Genomic DNA, 16,120 nt, shown 5'->3' on the forward strand with positions numbered 1-16,120 from the left:
CAAAGGAAGATTTTTTTTTTAAAAAAAAAAAATAAAAAAAATGACTTACTGGGTAAGTTAATATTACCAGGTAAAACAAGTTACCATTTATTTTTTTTTTACTAAGAAAAAAAAATTTTGCCAGTAATTTTTTTTTATTTTTTTCACCACCACCATCAATCACCATAATCACATTAAAATAATGCCTCCCAAGAAAAAAACTGACGAAGAAGAAGGCCTCCAAGCCATTGTCCTGAGCGATTCATACCAGGACCGATTTCTTCCACTTACACGAGAGCGTCCAAGATGTTTGCTGCCATTGGCAAATACCCCCCTTTTGGAATACACTCTAGAGTTTCTGGCCACAGCACGGGTGGCCGAGGTGTTTGTTATTGGGAGTGCGCATGCACAGCAGATTGAAGAATACATTCAAGGATCCAAATGGGTTTCTGCATCTGCACCATTCCGCGTGGAGGTGATTCAATCGGACAGTTGCTCAATCGGTGATGCACTACGTGACATTGATCGACTGGGACTGGTGACAAACGACTTTTTACTCATTTCCGGGGATATTGTTTCTAATATTGATTTCAGCAAAGTACTGACAGCACACCGTGAACGAAATGACAGAAACGCAATTATGACGATGGTTTTGAGAGAAGCTTCAGCTAACCACCGGACGCGGGCCAAGGATGGAGCTGGACTGTTTGTGATTGCAGAACCTTCTGGACAGTGTGTGCGGTATGAGTCAGCGCCTCATGATTTAGGTACAGTTGAGATTGATTCTGAGGCACTTGCAGACTTTGAGACATTGTCACTGCGCAACGATTTGATTGACTGCCATATTGACATTTGCACACCGGACGTTCCTGCGTTGTTTACCGAAAATTTTGACTATAACGATTTACGGATGGATTTCGTCAAGGGGATTTTGACGTCTGAGCTGTTGGGCAAGACCATATATACCCATATTGTGGATAACCAGTATAGTGCACGGGTGGAGAGCTACCAGACATATGATGCTGTTTCACGGGATGTGATTTCTCGGTATGCGTATCCTCTGACGCCGGAGTATAATTTATTGGATGATCAGAGTTTCCGACACCATTTTGGACACATTTACAAGGAGGATGGGGTTGTTTTGGCCCAGTCATGTGTGATTGGCCCCCAGAGTGTGATTGGGAGTGGGACATTTATTGGAGAGCGTACCCAAGTACTACAGAGCGTTGTTGGACGTCGGTGTCGTGTGGGCGAGGGAGTGAGACTGGAAGGTGCTTATTTATGGGAGGATGTTGTTGTTGAGGATGGTGCAATTGTTGAACGGGCAGTTGTTGGTAGTGGGGCTGTGATTAGATCCGGAGTACGGGTTGGAAGTGGAGCGGTAGTTTCATTTGGAGAGGTTGTTACAGCAGACAAGCATGGTGCGCCGGATGATATGGATTCGTTAGTATATGAGTTGGAGGGAGTTGCATTATCAGATGGGTCGATTGCAAGTGATCATGGACGGGTTGATAGAGAAGAAAGGGGGAAGAGTCGAGGGAAGGAGGCTGAGGATACAGATGATGAAGATGAGGAGGATGACTTTAATTCTGAGGCAATTGCTTCGATTGAGAGAGCCATTACAGAGAATCATGATTTGGATATTGCAGTGTTGGAGTTGAATACTTTACGTATGACGTTGAATGTTGGGTATGAGGATGTGAGAGCTGCGACGGCGAGTGCTCTTGTTGGGTATGTTGGGAAACTTGTTTCTACTGGGACTTTAAATGTGAAGGCTGCAGTGGAACGGATTTTTGGGCAATGGGGGTTATTGTTTAAGAGACAGGCATTTGACTTGGAAGATGAAATTGATGTGTTACGTTTGGTTGGAGAGTTGTTTGAGGGTGGGAAGATTGGGGGCTCATGGCAGCAAGGGCTTGTATATGCTATGGAGAGTTTATATGATGAGGATGTGATTGATGAGGAGGCTTATTTTGGATGGTATCGACAGATTGCTAGTGATTCTGCATTACATGGTGTTGTGAAGGCATATGTTGAATGGCTTGAGAATGCTGAGAGTGAATAAATGAGTTAATAAATGAATGAATAAATAGATGAATAGAGTTTGGGTAAAAAAATAAAATAAAATAAAATAAAAAGAGAAATATTTTTTGTTAAATTAAGTTAAGTTAAGTTAAGTTTGGTTAGAATTAGGATTAGGATTAGGGTTATGTTTTTTTTTTTTTTTTTTTTTTCAAAAATTGTTAATTGTCAACATATGTTGCGTATTGTTTGTATTTTTCATTTTTCATAGGGGGGAGGCGCAGTAAGGGATATATGCAGGGTTCCAATTCAGTCACATGCGTTGCTGTCTTTTGTGTTTAATACAGTGGCATTGGTGACAGTAACAATAACTACAGTTATTTTAATTATAATAACAACAACAAAATGTTATTTAATAATTGTAGAGTTGTTGCTATTAATTTTGATTGATTTTTAAAAAAAAAAAAAATGTCGTTCTCACTATTAAAAATAAAATGAAATCTAAAGCTTAAATTATATAATTAACTAATTAGTTAATTCTAAAGAATTAAAAAAAAAAAAAAAAAAAGAAGAGTTTAAAATTCTTTAAGAATAGAAAGACTTAAAATTACACTTAAGTGTATATACTTTTTTATATGTCTAAAAGGCTTGGCATAGTTACCAAAATATATTTCATTTTTCCATTATTTATTACCCACAAAAATCACATCCAAATCCTTTCTTTTTTTTTTTTTCCTTAAAATTTCATCTTCATCTTTAAATATTGTCTAAATACTCCCAAAAAAAACACATAAATCTTGTTCACTTATACCAATGGTTTCTCTATTATACAAAACGAACTATTAAATAGGACAAGAGAAATTAATAGATTATGTAATTTAGATAAACAAACAAACAGACAAACAGACAAACAAATGAATCTTGTCAGGTAGCATTAATGCAAGTTGGTGCATTTCATAAAAAATCATAAGTTATAAAAGACCCTTTTTTCTTTTTTTTTTTATGTTAAAATCAACAACATAACATGCCATAACCTTAAACTTTAAGTTCTCACATTATTAACCATAATCTTCACCTCAAACTTTTGGTTTACCTCAAACTTTTGGCTTACCATAAACTTATCTCTTTTCCCCTCTTCTTCTCTGATTGCTTAAAGCAAATGGTTTCAATCCTCCCTCAGTTAAAATCTATATTTCAGTTTTTTAAAAGCAAGCCATTTGGATTTGCAATAATTTCCTTTGTGGCCATTATTGCCATTATTGCCAATTGGATTCATCTTTCTCAATATTCTGAACCAGACCATCCAACTTCCTTTTTTTCATCTAACTGCAATTCCATACTTAAATATGGACGATATCTAAATGATGTCCACGAAACCCCTTCAAATTGGCAGCCTGATGGTTGTGTGCTTAAACACTATCGTTCTTATTATCAAGATAATCTGCAAAGTTGTTTTAAACCTGGAGACGAAATATATTTCTTTGGGGACTCTACCGCTCGCCAAGTCTTTTGGGGATTTACTACTATTCTTTTTAGACAGAATTTACCTCTGAAAGGTGGGCATGGATCCTTGAGTTTTGAGCAGGACGGAATTACTCTTAACTTTGTTTGGGATCAATTACTAGATAGTATTGGCGCCAACATTACGGCCAATATTGCAAAGTTGGGGCTAAAGGCCAAGGAGAGAGAAGAAAATGCTGCTTTAAACACTGACAAATCTTACCAACCTAAAACTTACATTTACACTACTGTTGGTCCATGGTATACGACTACTGTAGAAACAAAATTTATTGCAAAAACCTATGATCATAATATTGGTCGATTTCTTGAAACACTTGAAAATCAAATCGAGGGGGCCTTTGCAGGAGTTTATCTTGCTCCAGCATTAAACCCTGCATACCCCTTTCTTAACGAGCTCAGAACTTCCTTAATGAAACCTGAAAAATATCATAAAATGTCAGCCCAATCTGATAAACTGTTCAACTATGTGCGCACAAACAAAACAGTCTCTTCAAAGGTAAACCCAGCACTTTATCCTGGTGGTGTGCGCTATCAAAAAAAATCACCTTCAAGTGCAGCAGCATACTATGTTCCAGTGTTTAACGAACTTTCTGCAGAAAATCATCGTGGAATGCATGATGGTATTGGTGTGCATTACCTTCATGATGGCTTTCTTACTCAAGCAAATATTTTAATCAATCACATGTGCAATGAAAGATTGGCTGAGGAAAATATGATTGAAGCAGGAACATGTTGTATTCCTTATATTGATCGTAAAGGCAACTTTTCAATTTTTGGGTTGATTGGAAAGATTTCAGTATTTGTTCCACTATTTGTATTGCTTTTTTTCATTTTTGAAGATGTTATTTTGGCTCTAAAGTATTCTGCTTTGTCTGTTGTTATTTTCATGAGTGTAGCCACATGGGCCCACTTGTCAAATGAGTCACCCTTAATAAGTAAAGTCGAGCTACTCTTTTCTTCAACTGAATTTTGGGGGATGTTGCAAACTTGGGTTGTTATTGTTTTAGTCTCTGCTATTTATTCTGAGCCCAGTGTCTTGTCACCTTCTTCTGCTTTTCTTGCTGAGTTACAGGGTACTTTTGCTACTCTTTATATTATTGTTCAATATTCAGGTGCTACTACATTGTTTTACAGTTTTAGGGGGGAGTTTTGTGCGAGAGTGTTGCTTTCAATGTGGCTAATTCTACAGATTTATGAGTTAACCTCAGTTTGCTTAGATCAGCTGGATCCCACATCTTTGGCCATAAGCTATTCCCAGATAATCCCCATAATTTCCAAAGCTTTTGCTCGTGCTTTAGCCCTTCCCTTGTTTTTAGGCTTAAGTGTTAGTGATATCACTCGCAAACTCCCACCAAATTCTCCAGCACCATCTTATGTCGATGTAACTTCCAAGATTATTTTTGGAATTACATTTATTTTTTTTATTCTACCTCTGGTTTCAATTTTGAAAGCAAAAGTGGCAGATCTATTGCAACAGGACGATGAAACCGCTATTGATTCCTTACCAATATTTAAAAGATTTTTCATGAGACGTAAAATCTCATGTACAATTATATCTGAAACAGCATTTATTGTTATGATTTTAATATGTTTTCATGTGCTCAGCTTATTTTTCCTTTATGCAAAGCTTTCAGGTGTTTTGGCACGGGCGCTGAACGCTATTACTGATGATTATTGGGTATTAATTGCAGGTGTATGGATTGCGTTATTGCAGCAATCATTTTCCATTAGTGATATTGTTGAGGTTTCCACCACTTCTATAATAGTTGCAATTGTGGTTTCTTTGGGTTTAATTAATATTGTGCTTTCATATGTTGACTTTTATTTGCCTGTCGACCCCTTTGACTTGTCTCTTCCTACTCCATACATTCAAGTCAACCGCAAACTATACTATGAGCTTCTTCTTGAACGTGGCAAAGTTTACACCCCCTTACTACATTTATTTTTTGTAGTTACACTTCTTGCATGTTATACAGTGATGCGCATAGGCCTATTGCAGAGGTTTTCGCGGGATGTGCCTGTTTTTTCATCTGTATTGATAGCCGCATCTGGAGTGAGTTATGAGATGCTTCTTCTTTACCCATATGTTCTGTTAGCGGTAGGCGGTACAGTGCGCTTGCATTATCTACCTACAGGAATTGTTCACTCATCACTTATCACTCGCACTTATGATTTTGTTGGCAAAGAGTTCAAATTCCCTTATACATGGTGGCATATTGTGGAGAAGTTGCGCAAGACTGGGTCTATGGTCATTGGTGCTGGGGTGTTATGGATGCTTGCAAGTATTAGTGCAAGTGTATGGACAGATTTATGGCCGGAACAGCTGCCTGTACCAGTTGAGGCCACAGAAATGAATGAAGAAGAGAATAAGCTTGAGGAGTTTGAATTGGTTTGAGAAGTAGGTATTTGTTAATAGACATATTTTATTATATATAAATGGATAGATAGATAGATAGATAGATAGATAGAGATATAGATGAATACCAATGAGTCTTTGAATAAAATAAAATAAAATAAAATAAAATGATAATAAGAACTTTAAACTTTTGTAAATGTTGAGGAGGTTTTAGTCAACATTTCTAATTTTTCAACATGTAAAAAATAATAAAAAATGAATAAATAAAATAAAAAAAACTCTTTTTTTTTTTTTTTGATTTTCCGTGATATATACTTTTTTATTAATAATAATAATAATATTATTATTATGATCTTTTAACAAATAAATTTAAGCACACTTGAAATATGCCAACCTGATTATGCCCATAATGATATATATATATATAGTCCCTGAAACCAAACTTTGTGAATAATAATACAAAGAAATGGTAAAAAAAAAAAAAAAAGATAAGAGACACTTGAGGATGAATTAAATTAAATTTATGAACTTATGGGATTAAAATTATCAACATGTTGATACTGTACAGTTTGTTATTGACATCGGTGTTAATAACAAATTATGGGTACATATAATTTGTTTTAGGATTAGATTATATAGGAATGGTGCTTTTTTTTGTTTATTATTATTAATATCGGGTTATTTATAAACAAGAAAAAAAAATATAAATATATAAATTAAATATTTTGTTAAGTTAAGTTACGTTTATTTAGGGTTAGGGTTACGTTTATTTATTTTTTATTTTTTATTTTTTATTTTTTATTTTTTATTTTTTATTTTTTATTTTTTATTTTTTATTTTTTATTTTTTATTTTTTATTTTTTATTTTTTATTTTTTATTTTTTATTTTTTATTTTTTATTTTATTTTTTTTTAGTTGATTGATTAATTAAAATGTGTTACTGTAGATACCTACTTATGCAGGGGTCCCGATTAGTCCACGTGCGTTGCCGCACTTTGCGTTTATGCAGTGCGCGGGTGACGGTTGTAGTGACAGTAACGATAACCACAGTTATTCTAATTATAACAACAAAAGTAACAAAAAGTAACAAAAAGTAACAAAAGTTGTTGCTGTCATTTTTTTTTTTTTTTTTTTGGCTGCTGTTGCTGTTGCTGTTGCTGCTGCTTTTTTTTTTTTTTTATTTTTATTTTATTTTGGATGGTGCCTTTTGCTGCTTTAAAATTTATTAGATTTTTTTTTTTTTTTTTTTTATATCAACAAATGAAATCCAAAGTTTAAAAAAAAAAAAAAAAAATAATTTAGAAAATAATTAATTTAGTTTAACTTAATATAATTTAACTAAATCTAACTTAATTAGTTAAAAATAATTAATAGATTTCTTGCGCCTGCCTGTATTTTTATTTTTTTTTATTTTTTTTAAAAAAAATTTTATTTTATTATTAGTCCTACTACCACCACCATAAACTACGCACTTTAAATAAAAAAAAGAAAAAAACTTTTTTTTTTTTTTTTTATCACAGCTAACAACAACAACAACAACTAAACCACCAACCAACCACCAACTACTAATACAACAACAACAACTATTATCACCACCACCACCACCACCAAAAATTACTATTAAAATAACAATCAACTATAACAATCACCAATAATTACTAGAAAACTACCCACTTAAAACCCATCTAAACCACTTTCAAATTCTTTTCAAATTCTTTTCAAATTCTTTTCAAATTCCTTTCTTTTCTCTCCTCAAAATTCTCCCTTTCAATCAATCTCTTACATCCCCCCCCCTCAATCTTTTCACAAATGTCCCGCCATATCCCAACCCCGCCGGCTTCGGGGCCCGGTACCGCTACTCCTTCTTTGGCCCAAGGACCTCCTCCTCCCATTAGACTCCCCAGTATCCAAGAAGTATGTTGTTGTTATCATTATAATTATTGTTATAATTGTTATTTATCATGGTTGATGCTTGTAGTTACTATCCAATAGGCTTTTAATGCTCTTTTCAAGTCCTTTTTTAAGCCATTTTAAAGCCATTTTCAAGTCCTTTTTTAAACCCTTTTCAAGTCATTTTCAAGCCCTTTTAAAGTCATTTTCAAATCCTTTTAAAGCCCTTTGAAATCTTTTGAAAATCTTTTAAATCCTCCGAAATCAATTAATCAATCAATCAATCAACCCTTTCATTGCTTCATTATCTTCTTTTTATAATATATTTATTAACAAATCTCCTCTTATTCAACTACCTTAGATGATGTCACAGCAACATCTCTCGGCTTCCTCGCCAACCTCTCCAGCCGTTTCGTCGGCCCCTCATACCCCCCTCATACCCGGCCTAAACCACCACCATCCTGGACTTTCTCACTACCCGGCGGCGCCGGCGCCGTCTTCTTCTTCTTCCTCGTCGTCTTCTTCTTCCTCTCATAGATCTCACCATCATCATAATCATTCCAGTCATCATCTCCATTCATCACATCAACAATCACATATTCCTTCATTACCAGCTGCAAATTATACCCTAGGAGCGCCTCCAATATCTTCGGACCCAGCAGCAATAATCCCAAAGGAGTATCCCTATTATCAACAACAACAACAACAACAACATCAGCAACAACAACATCTTCATCTTCATCAACAGCAATACCCTCAACAACATCATCAACAATACTATCAACAACAACAACAACAATATGCCTACCCCCTGACACCAGGTCCTTCTGCATCGGCGCCTGCAACCCAAGCGCGACCCCTGGATAGTGGTGGTGGTGGCAGGTCTTCTTCATCATCATCATCTTCGTCGACGTCATCATCGTCTTCGTCATCCCAATCTACTCCTAAAGATTCTTATTCTCATCATCAACGACTTGCATCTCCTTCAGCCGCAGCCGCAGCCTCAGCTTCAGCTTCAGCTTCAACTTCAGCAGCTTCATCAACAGCAGCTTCTTCTCCAGCCTCTGCAGCAGACCCAGCAGCTCCTGCAAAAAAACGTCGTGGAAACCTTCCTCGACAAGTGACAGAGATTTTGCGTCAGTGGCTAAACGATCATATTGAACATCCGTACCCAACAGACGAGCAGAAACAAGAGCTCATGCGCCAGACTGGCCTTACTCTTAACCAGCTCTCCAATTGGTTCATCAATGCCCGGCGTCGCCGGGTCCCTCAGTTGAAACGAGATACAACTACGACAACTAGTAAATAATAATAATAATAATAATAATAATAATAATAATGAGATGAAAAAAAAACTCACAGACTTTTTTTTTAAAGAAAAAAAATAAAAAAAAATTAAACCGACTTATTTCCCTTTTAGGCTTTTGTTTTGGTCTTGGCCTGACATTTTTTTTTTTTTTTTGAAAAACCTTCTTTTTTTTTTTTTTTCTCTCTCTTCTTTGCCATATTTTTTTCCTTCTTCTTTTTCTTCTATTTTGACCTTCTTGACTTTGACTTTGACTTTGACTTTGACTTGTCTTAAATGATCTCCCGTTTTACCTTATTGACTGCCCGCAGGACTTCCCGAGTCCCGGGCATCACCATGATCTCCCCTGCCTTGCTCCGATGCTCTAACATCCCCCCTCCTACTCCTCCTTTAACCCCCCGCATTACCAGATCAATTGTGTCTCTCCCAGGCGATACATCTCAAGAAGATGAATCAACATCATCCTCTTCAATCCTTTCAAAAGCTGCCGAATCTGCTGCTGTCATGTTTGCCTCAGTTGCTGTCATTGCTCTGGCTGGGTTTGCATACCAGCAATACTACAATGCTCACGCCCTGGCTAAAATGGAACGTGCCTTTTACCCGAGTTTAGCCTCTTGTGACCCTCCTGACCCTTGGGTTGAACGCTCTGATCAAGCTCTACTCGACAATATTGTCTCGGGTCAAACTGCAGGCAGATATTACTTGCTTATTGGTGAAAAGGGTACCGGTAAAACATCTATGCTACGAGAAGCTGTCCGAAGAACAAACGGTGCCCGTTGTGCTTTCCTTGATGCCCATCCAGACCCTGAAATTGTCCGCTTGAGACTTGGCCATGCCTTAGATTTTGCCTTTTATGAAGATTACCTTGGTGCAATGTTCCAGCTACGTGGCCCACGAGATACAACTGCTCTTCTAGACATTGAGCGTGCATTCAATAAACTCGAGATTGTTGCCCGTAGAGTTAATGATCATGACAAACGGCCCCTTGTACTCATCATTAACAATATCCACATGGTACGTGATGATGAGAGCGGCCAACACTTGATTGAGCTGCTTCAACAAAAGGCTGAAGCCCTGGCTGGCATGCTTACCGTCATCTTCAACTCGGACGACTACTGGGTCTATGAGCGTCTAAAGAAACTCTCGACCAAGCTCGAAGTCATTACTGTCCGTGACATGTCCCGCACACAAGCCGTCCAAACTCTTTGTGGCACGCGCAAAAAGCTTACCGGACAAGTGTTGCCACAGCAAGACGCCTCCGATATTTACTCTCTAATTGGCGGCCGCCCCCAGCATCTTGCTCAAATTGCTGCTGCTCAGGATATGCTCAAGGCATGCCATGAGCTCATTGACCGTGAACGCACCTGGTATTTAAACCAGTGTGGACTATTGGGCCAGGATATGGACGACGATGTTATGGAAAGTGGCAAGTTCTCAACCTCTGCTATGCTCCTGATGCGCGCCCTGGTTCAAATGGACTCGGATACTGGCTCCCCTGACCATGTTCTACCACAAGTCCCGCTATGGACTGCTCGGCGCATCATGACCCGTCCAGACTACATACAACGCTACGATGCCCTTAACATTTTTACCATAGACAAGAGCTCTTTTGTCAAGGCCGACTCGGTCCCCATGATGCAAGCGTTTCGTGAAATAGCTGCGATGCCAAAGTTTGACGAACTTCTTGAAGAAACGTGTGACCGAGTATCGGCCATTGAAAGTTTGGGCAGAACTCGTGAAATTGTTCTTAAAGACCTGGTTCAAGGCGGTCACTACCATTGGAGAGATGGTAAGATAACGCTCTCGGCTCAGCAGCAGGAAGATTCAGACGAAAATGATGATGACTCGGACTTTTCCAAATTGAATCTCGATGAGTCATCTAAGAAATGGTGGTGGCACCGGCGGTCCCAGGCATACTTGGGCAAGCAAGCAAGCAAGTAAATAAGTAAATAAATAAATAAATTAGCATATACTTTATATATATATATATAAATACGTAAGTATAGTCTGTTTGTTGTACACATAAAATAAATAAAAGCAAAAACTTTTCCACCGCACCGTTAAAAACCTCCAAAAAAACCAAATTTAATTATTATCACCACCACCACCACCACCACTTAACCTACCACCAATACAAAAAACTGACTAACCAATGCCTCTCCTGCCATACGACAACAACATGGAAAACTGGCTTAATAGTTTTAAAGAGTACCTTGACTCCCGCATGCCCGGGCTCAAGAGCTTTGTTTTTGATGATTTTGTTGATCCTCGTGTTCCTGACCTTCGAGTCAAGCTCCAAGCCGAATATGCCAAAATTCTTAATGAAATGGAGCAGGCCCCTACTATCAACAAAACAGTTGCTCCAGTTCTTCGGCGTTTTGAAAACTACCCGAGTGTTGGTATCGAGGCTCTCTGCCAGAATTATTCCGGAGGTACTCTTGGATCTTATATCTCTCTCATACGTGCCCTTGTAATCCCAAGAGAACCAGACCAAACTGTCGAAGAATACTTAAATTCCTTCTTGACCTGTATTAAAAACTTCGGCTCAGTTCCACCAACCAGAGAAATCCTTATTGCCATAATGGCAGCCGGTGCACGAAGCAATGCTGTTTTTGAAAAGGCCCAAAATGTAATCAATACACCCTTATCGGTCTTGAGCCAAGAGCAGATCATTAATGACCTGACCTCCATTGCCACTGGCTCTGACAAAATAGCTTCAAAAATCTCAAACAAACATACCCTTGAGATTGAGCCCATTCTTTGGCGCTCTCATGCTCATCGCAGGTCTTATCATAATGATATTATCTACGACCCACCACTCGGGTATTCCGACATTCAAAAATTGAAACACCCATCCCAAGCTGCTCCCTGGCGGAAAGCCATGACTCGTACTTTGACCAAACTTCACTCTGCAAAGGCTATTGAAACCTTGTCGCAGCCACCACTTGACCGTCCTAATACGGGTGTTGTGCGCTGGATATATGGCAAATCGCGTTCTACAAATAGTAGAAAATTAATCCCGTCAGCAAAGCTTATTGTCGATTCTGACCCTCGAGCCATCCAAGTCTTCCATGAACCACCACCTTCATCTGCCGTTGCAAAAAAATCCTCAGTCCGTTTAGCTCTTAGACTCTTCCCATCAAAATCATCCTACCGATACTTTGACCTGTCACAAGAGTTCCATTCAACCCGTCTCGAAACTCCCCTTATTGTTCGTCTCCCTGCTGTCGACCCGTTGCCCTCCCATCGTAGACCCTATGCTCGTATTGTCAACTGTATCCGTGGTGCAGATCTTACTCCTTGGACTTCAAAGGTTAAAGCCATTCTGGCAAAGCGTGGGTACATTCAAACTGACTGGGACCCAGCCGTATATGAACTGGACCGTGATGCACACCCTAAACGTGCAATGGCCCTGTTACTTGAAGATCATCTACTACTGCTTGATGACAATTCGGTTCCTCACTGGAAAACAGATTCGGTCTATGGGTTCTTTAAGCATGCAGAGCTCATTGGTGCTCCCAATACAATATTTGGTGCCAAGCTGGTCTTTAACAAGGAAAACATTCTTATTGCACTTTGCGGTTCCGACCTCATCACTGGTCTTCTCCATCAATTCGATCTCTACAATCTGCTCAGGACCGCTCAAGAGCCCCGGGTAATGGATTGGCGTGACTACGCTATTATTATCCGCAATCTTCAATTCATTGCCAGCTGGATCCGCCCAGATATTTCTGCCAAAGTCTTGCACCTTAACATTATCCAGTGCAAAAATACCGAGCCCAAACATCTCCCCATTTGTACCTTGCTCCATACTCTCCAACGTTCTCAAAACTATTCATTGAACTTCCCTGTCTACACTACCCTCAGGGAACTTAATGCATCTGTCTACGTTGACTACAATGAAGTTTCTGGAACCTCCGGCTGGGTCGTATCTCTCTTCGGAACCCCGATCCATTGGGAAACATACCGTCCTCACCGGTCCCTCAGAACCCACCCAGGACTCCCTTACTGTGAGATGCTTCGCCGTGCAAATGCAGCAACAAATACAATCCACGCAATTACCCGTGCTCTCACATCCTCTAAAACCCTTAATATTGAGAATTTTAACTTCCCTGAAACTGTCCCAGCAACAACCTCGCTTGTGTGGGCCCCGCGTGGTGAAATCCAATTCATTACTGATGAGCTTCGAAAACTTCCAGTCGCCCGCGCTATCGTACTCATGCGTTTCTGGCAAAACTTTACCGCTGACAATGTCTCCTTCTCGCTCAAGTCCGAGTCTCGTCTGTCCTACATGGTAACCCACCCGGGCCATATTCTCTCGGGCTCCCATACCGGAGCTCCAGCAAATATCATGGGCACTTTTATGACCAATGTAAATTAAATAGCAATCTCTCTACTTAGTCTTACGAATACTCCGCCGTGGCCCATCTCCGGAAACAACAATCGCACCCTCTTGGGTCAACCCCCGGATCGCCTCAGCAATTTCAAACGCTGATAAGCTCTCCGCATGGGCATCCCCTAGCTTGCGCACTACCTCGGCGTACCGAGCTGATCCATTATTTTCCACCGCCTCAATGGCTCGCAATACGTCTTCCCGTAACGTAGTTTGCAGCACCCGCTGCGCCGCAGATGTGCCCGTCTGCACCATGTTCATGTCAATACGTCCCGTCCGTGGATCAGTTGCATAGTCCTTGATGGCCGTCCGCATTAGACGTACCGCTTCCCGCACATCATCCGCACGAACGTGCTCATGTAATTGCATCCGCGCGTGCGCTTCCGATAATCGAATCAATGATTCCAGTTGTCGTGTCGTCGCCGTGATTCGCTTTTCCGATGACCGTGCGTCGTCACCCATCTTACGCATTTCCACGTACGCATCCACAAGCTCTTGTTTTGCCGCGCCCGTTAATTGCGGATGGATGTGTTCCTTAGCGTAAGATATGTACATGGTCAACTTTTCAATGGGAAGTACCTCATACCGCGACGCATTTTCCGGGGTATCGTCCAAGTACATTGACGCCAAATGTCGAGCTAGCTGCCGGTCGGCCCGCTCGTCAACCTTATCCAGCATTAAGTACACCAAGTCAAATCTTGATAACAACGGAGGCGGCAGGTCAATATTTTGAACCACACTCAAGTCCGGGTTATACTTGGAGCCAATGGGGTTGGCAGATGCAAGAATAGAAGTTCTAGCATTTAGTGTTGTAATAATCCCAGCTTTGGCAACAGACACTGTCTGCTGCTCCATGACTTCGTGAAGAACAGACCGCGTGCTGTCATTCATCTTGTCAAATTCGTCAATGCAGCACACACCACCGTCAGACAAAACAAGGGCTCCAGATTCCAACACAAGCTGTTTCGACTCCTGGTCGCGTGTCACATATGCCGTCAAACCAACTGCAGAGGATCCTTTTCCCGATGTGTACATACCTCGTGGTGCAATTTTGTGTACGTACTGCAGCAGTTGTGATTTGGACGTAGAGGGGTCGCCGCACAGCAGCACGTTGATATCGCCACGATACCGCGGCGATCCTCCCTTGGTAAACGTCTTGTTGGTCCCGCCAAAAAGTTGTAGCAATATTCCCTTCTTCACATCATCGTGCTCGAAAATTGACGGCGCAATTGACCGTGCTAAAAGTTCGTACAAGTCCGGGCGCTGAGACAAGTCATGCATTCTCTGAATATCGTCCACAGAGGCTGTCCGGATCTCGTCCACATCTGCTGAGGATGCCGCATACTGTGCTTCAAGCGTACTGGCATCAGCGCCAACTCGTCCAGAATCGGTTTTTTGAATGTGGAAAACATCCACATAAGTCTTGTATAAGCTCTTGACAACGCGTTGCTGTGGGTTGACTCTGACGGGTACCGACCGGAAAATACCAGTCATTTCCACGCGGTCTCCAGCTCGACACACATCCACAAGCTCGTCATATACAAGAACAGAAAGAGAGTGAGGGGTTTGGCCGTCAGGGACGTGCGAGGGTGCCTCTTGGATTCGAACAACTTGTTTATCACCAAAGGTAGATCTGACATGAACAATCTCCATGGAATTTACAGATTCGCACTCTCTACGAGGGCATCGAGTAGGTTCTGGAATCACACCACGATCAACGTCTACTACAGTGGTGGTTTGGCATACACAGCACTTGAAAAACGCAGCCTTCATATCGGGGATCACAGGAGTAGATCTAAGCACCAGTCCCTTGATACTGATTAACTTGTCGATATCATCTGGATTGAGATCACGCATTCCTCGTTCATTCCCAAGGTTAAAAGGTCGAACCTTGTAAAAATTAGGCTCAATCTCGGCAGTAATCTCTTCAGGCGAAAGCAAGTGCTCATCTCTTGCTAATTGTAGCAAACAGTCTTTGATTGTGGTATCCATAACTGGAATAATTTCGCCAGGATAATTAACCAATTGCTTGGCCAGTTTATGACCTTCAGGGAAAGCCTCCAGGTTGCGCACATCAAGGTTCAGGTTAGTCACACCCATATGTACCATGCTAAGCATCATGGAATGGTATGTAAGCTCCTCACCATCACCCTCTTCGACTGAGACTCCATCAGCAATCATTCGGTATCTCATTCGAAAGTTAAGCAAAAAGTCCCGAAACTTTTCTTCAACGTCGCGAAGATTCACATTTGTACCCCAAATTACACGGACCGTTGAACTAGAGCCCTCGCTAAACTCGCTCATTGGAACTGTTCGCGACCCTGTTGAAAATGGAAGATCGCCACGCCGCGACCGATCCGCAGGAGTAGCGTACCGTGATGCATCGGACGTGGGGTATTCCAGCGGCGACGATACCGATTCTACCAAAGGTTAGTAATAAAAAAAAATAACAAAAACAAAAATTAATCACATTAATACATACCTCTTAAACTACTAGATGGTCGCGGGTCCCGAGACCGCTCGGATGACGGGTAGTTTAGTGGCGAAGATATCGAATCGGACATGTTTGTTTATTTGTTTATTTGTTGGAGTATTAAATAAAGGGGAAGGAAGAGAGGAAAGTGTAAACAAACGGAAGAATTTAAAAATAAAC

At 40.3% G+C, this 16,120-nt stretch overlaps 6 protein-coding genes across 6 annotated transcripts; 5 read left to right on the forward strand and 1 right to left on the reverse strand.

Moving 5' to 3' along the window:
- Positions 1-181: 181 nt before the first annotated feature.
- On the forward strand, positions 182-2,044 carry SAPINGB_P002554 (uncharacterized protein; the record flags this gene model as incomplete). Its single annotated transcript, XM_031997272.1, has 1 exon — positions 182-2,044. The coding sequence occupies one exon, from the start codon at positions 182-184 to the stop codon at positions 2,042-2,044; it is 1,863 nt and encodes a 620-aa protein (XP_031853163.1).
- A 1,116-nt stretch (positions 2,045-3,160) lies between these two features.
- On the forward strand, positions 3,161-5,917 carry SAPINGB_P002555 (uncharacterized protein; the record flags this gene model as incomplete). The annotated part of the gene is made up of 1 exon (XM_031997273.1): positions 3,161-5,917. The coding sequence occupies one exon, from the start codon at positions 3,161-3,163 to the stop codon at positions 5,915-5,917; it is 2,757 nt and encodes a 918-aa protein (XP_031853164.1).
- A 1,770-nt stretch (positions 5,918-7,687) lies between these two features.
- On the forward strand, positions 7,688-9,077 carry SAPINGB_P002556 (uncharacterized protein; the record flags this gene model as incomplete). The annotated part of the gene is made up of 2 exons (XM_031997274.1): positions 7,688-7,792; positions 8,130-9,077. The coding sequence occupies 2 exons, from the start codon at positions 7,688-7,690 to the stop codon at positions 9,075-9,077; spliced, it is 1,053 nt and encodes a 350-aa protein (XP_031853165.1).
- Positions 9,078-9,410: 333 nt separating this feature from the next.
- SAPINGB_P002557 (uncharacterized protein) lies at positions 9,411-11,015 on the forward strand (the record flags this gene model as incomplete). Its single annotated transcript, XM_031997275.1, has 1 exon — positions 9,411-11,015. One exon carries the CDS (start codon positions 9,411-9,413, stop codon positions 11,013-11,015), a length of 1,605 nt encoding a protein of 534 aa, XP_031853166.1.
- A 211-nt stretch (positions 11,016-11,226) lies between these two features.
- SAPINGB_P002558 (uncharacterized protein) lies at positions 11,227-13,455 on the forward strand (the record flags this gene model as incomplete). The annotated part of the gene is made up of 1 exon (XM_031997276.1): positions 11,227-13,455. One exon carries the CDS (start codon positions 11,227-11,229, stop codon positions 13,453-13,455), a length of 2,229 nt encoding a protein of 742 aa, XP_031853167.1.
- A 12-nt stretch (positions 13,456-13,467) lies between these two features.
- Positions 13,468-16,031, reverse strand: SAPINGB_P002559 (uncharacterized protein; the record flags this gene model as incomplete). The annotated part of the gene is made up of 2 exons (XM_031997277.1): positions 13,468-15,887; positions 15,950-16,031. The coding sequence occupies 2 exons, from the start codon at positions 16,029-16,031 to the stop codon at positions 13,468-13,470; spliced, it is 2,502 nt and encodes an 833-aa protein (XP_031853168.1).
- Positions 16,032-16,120: the final 89 nt, after the last annotated feature.

The sequence above is a fragment of the Magnusiomyces paraingens genome, assembly GCF_902498895.1.
Source record: "Magnusiomyces paraingens strain CBS 517.90 genome assembly, contig: contig2, whole genome shotgun sequence".
NCBI classification, from domain to species: domain Eukaryota; kingdom Fungi; phylum Ascomycota; class Dipodascomycetes; order Dipodascales; family Dipodascaceae; genus Magnusiomyces; species Magnusiomyces paraingens.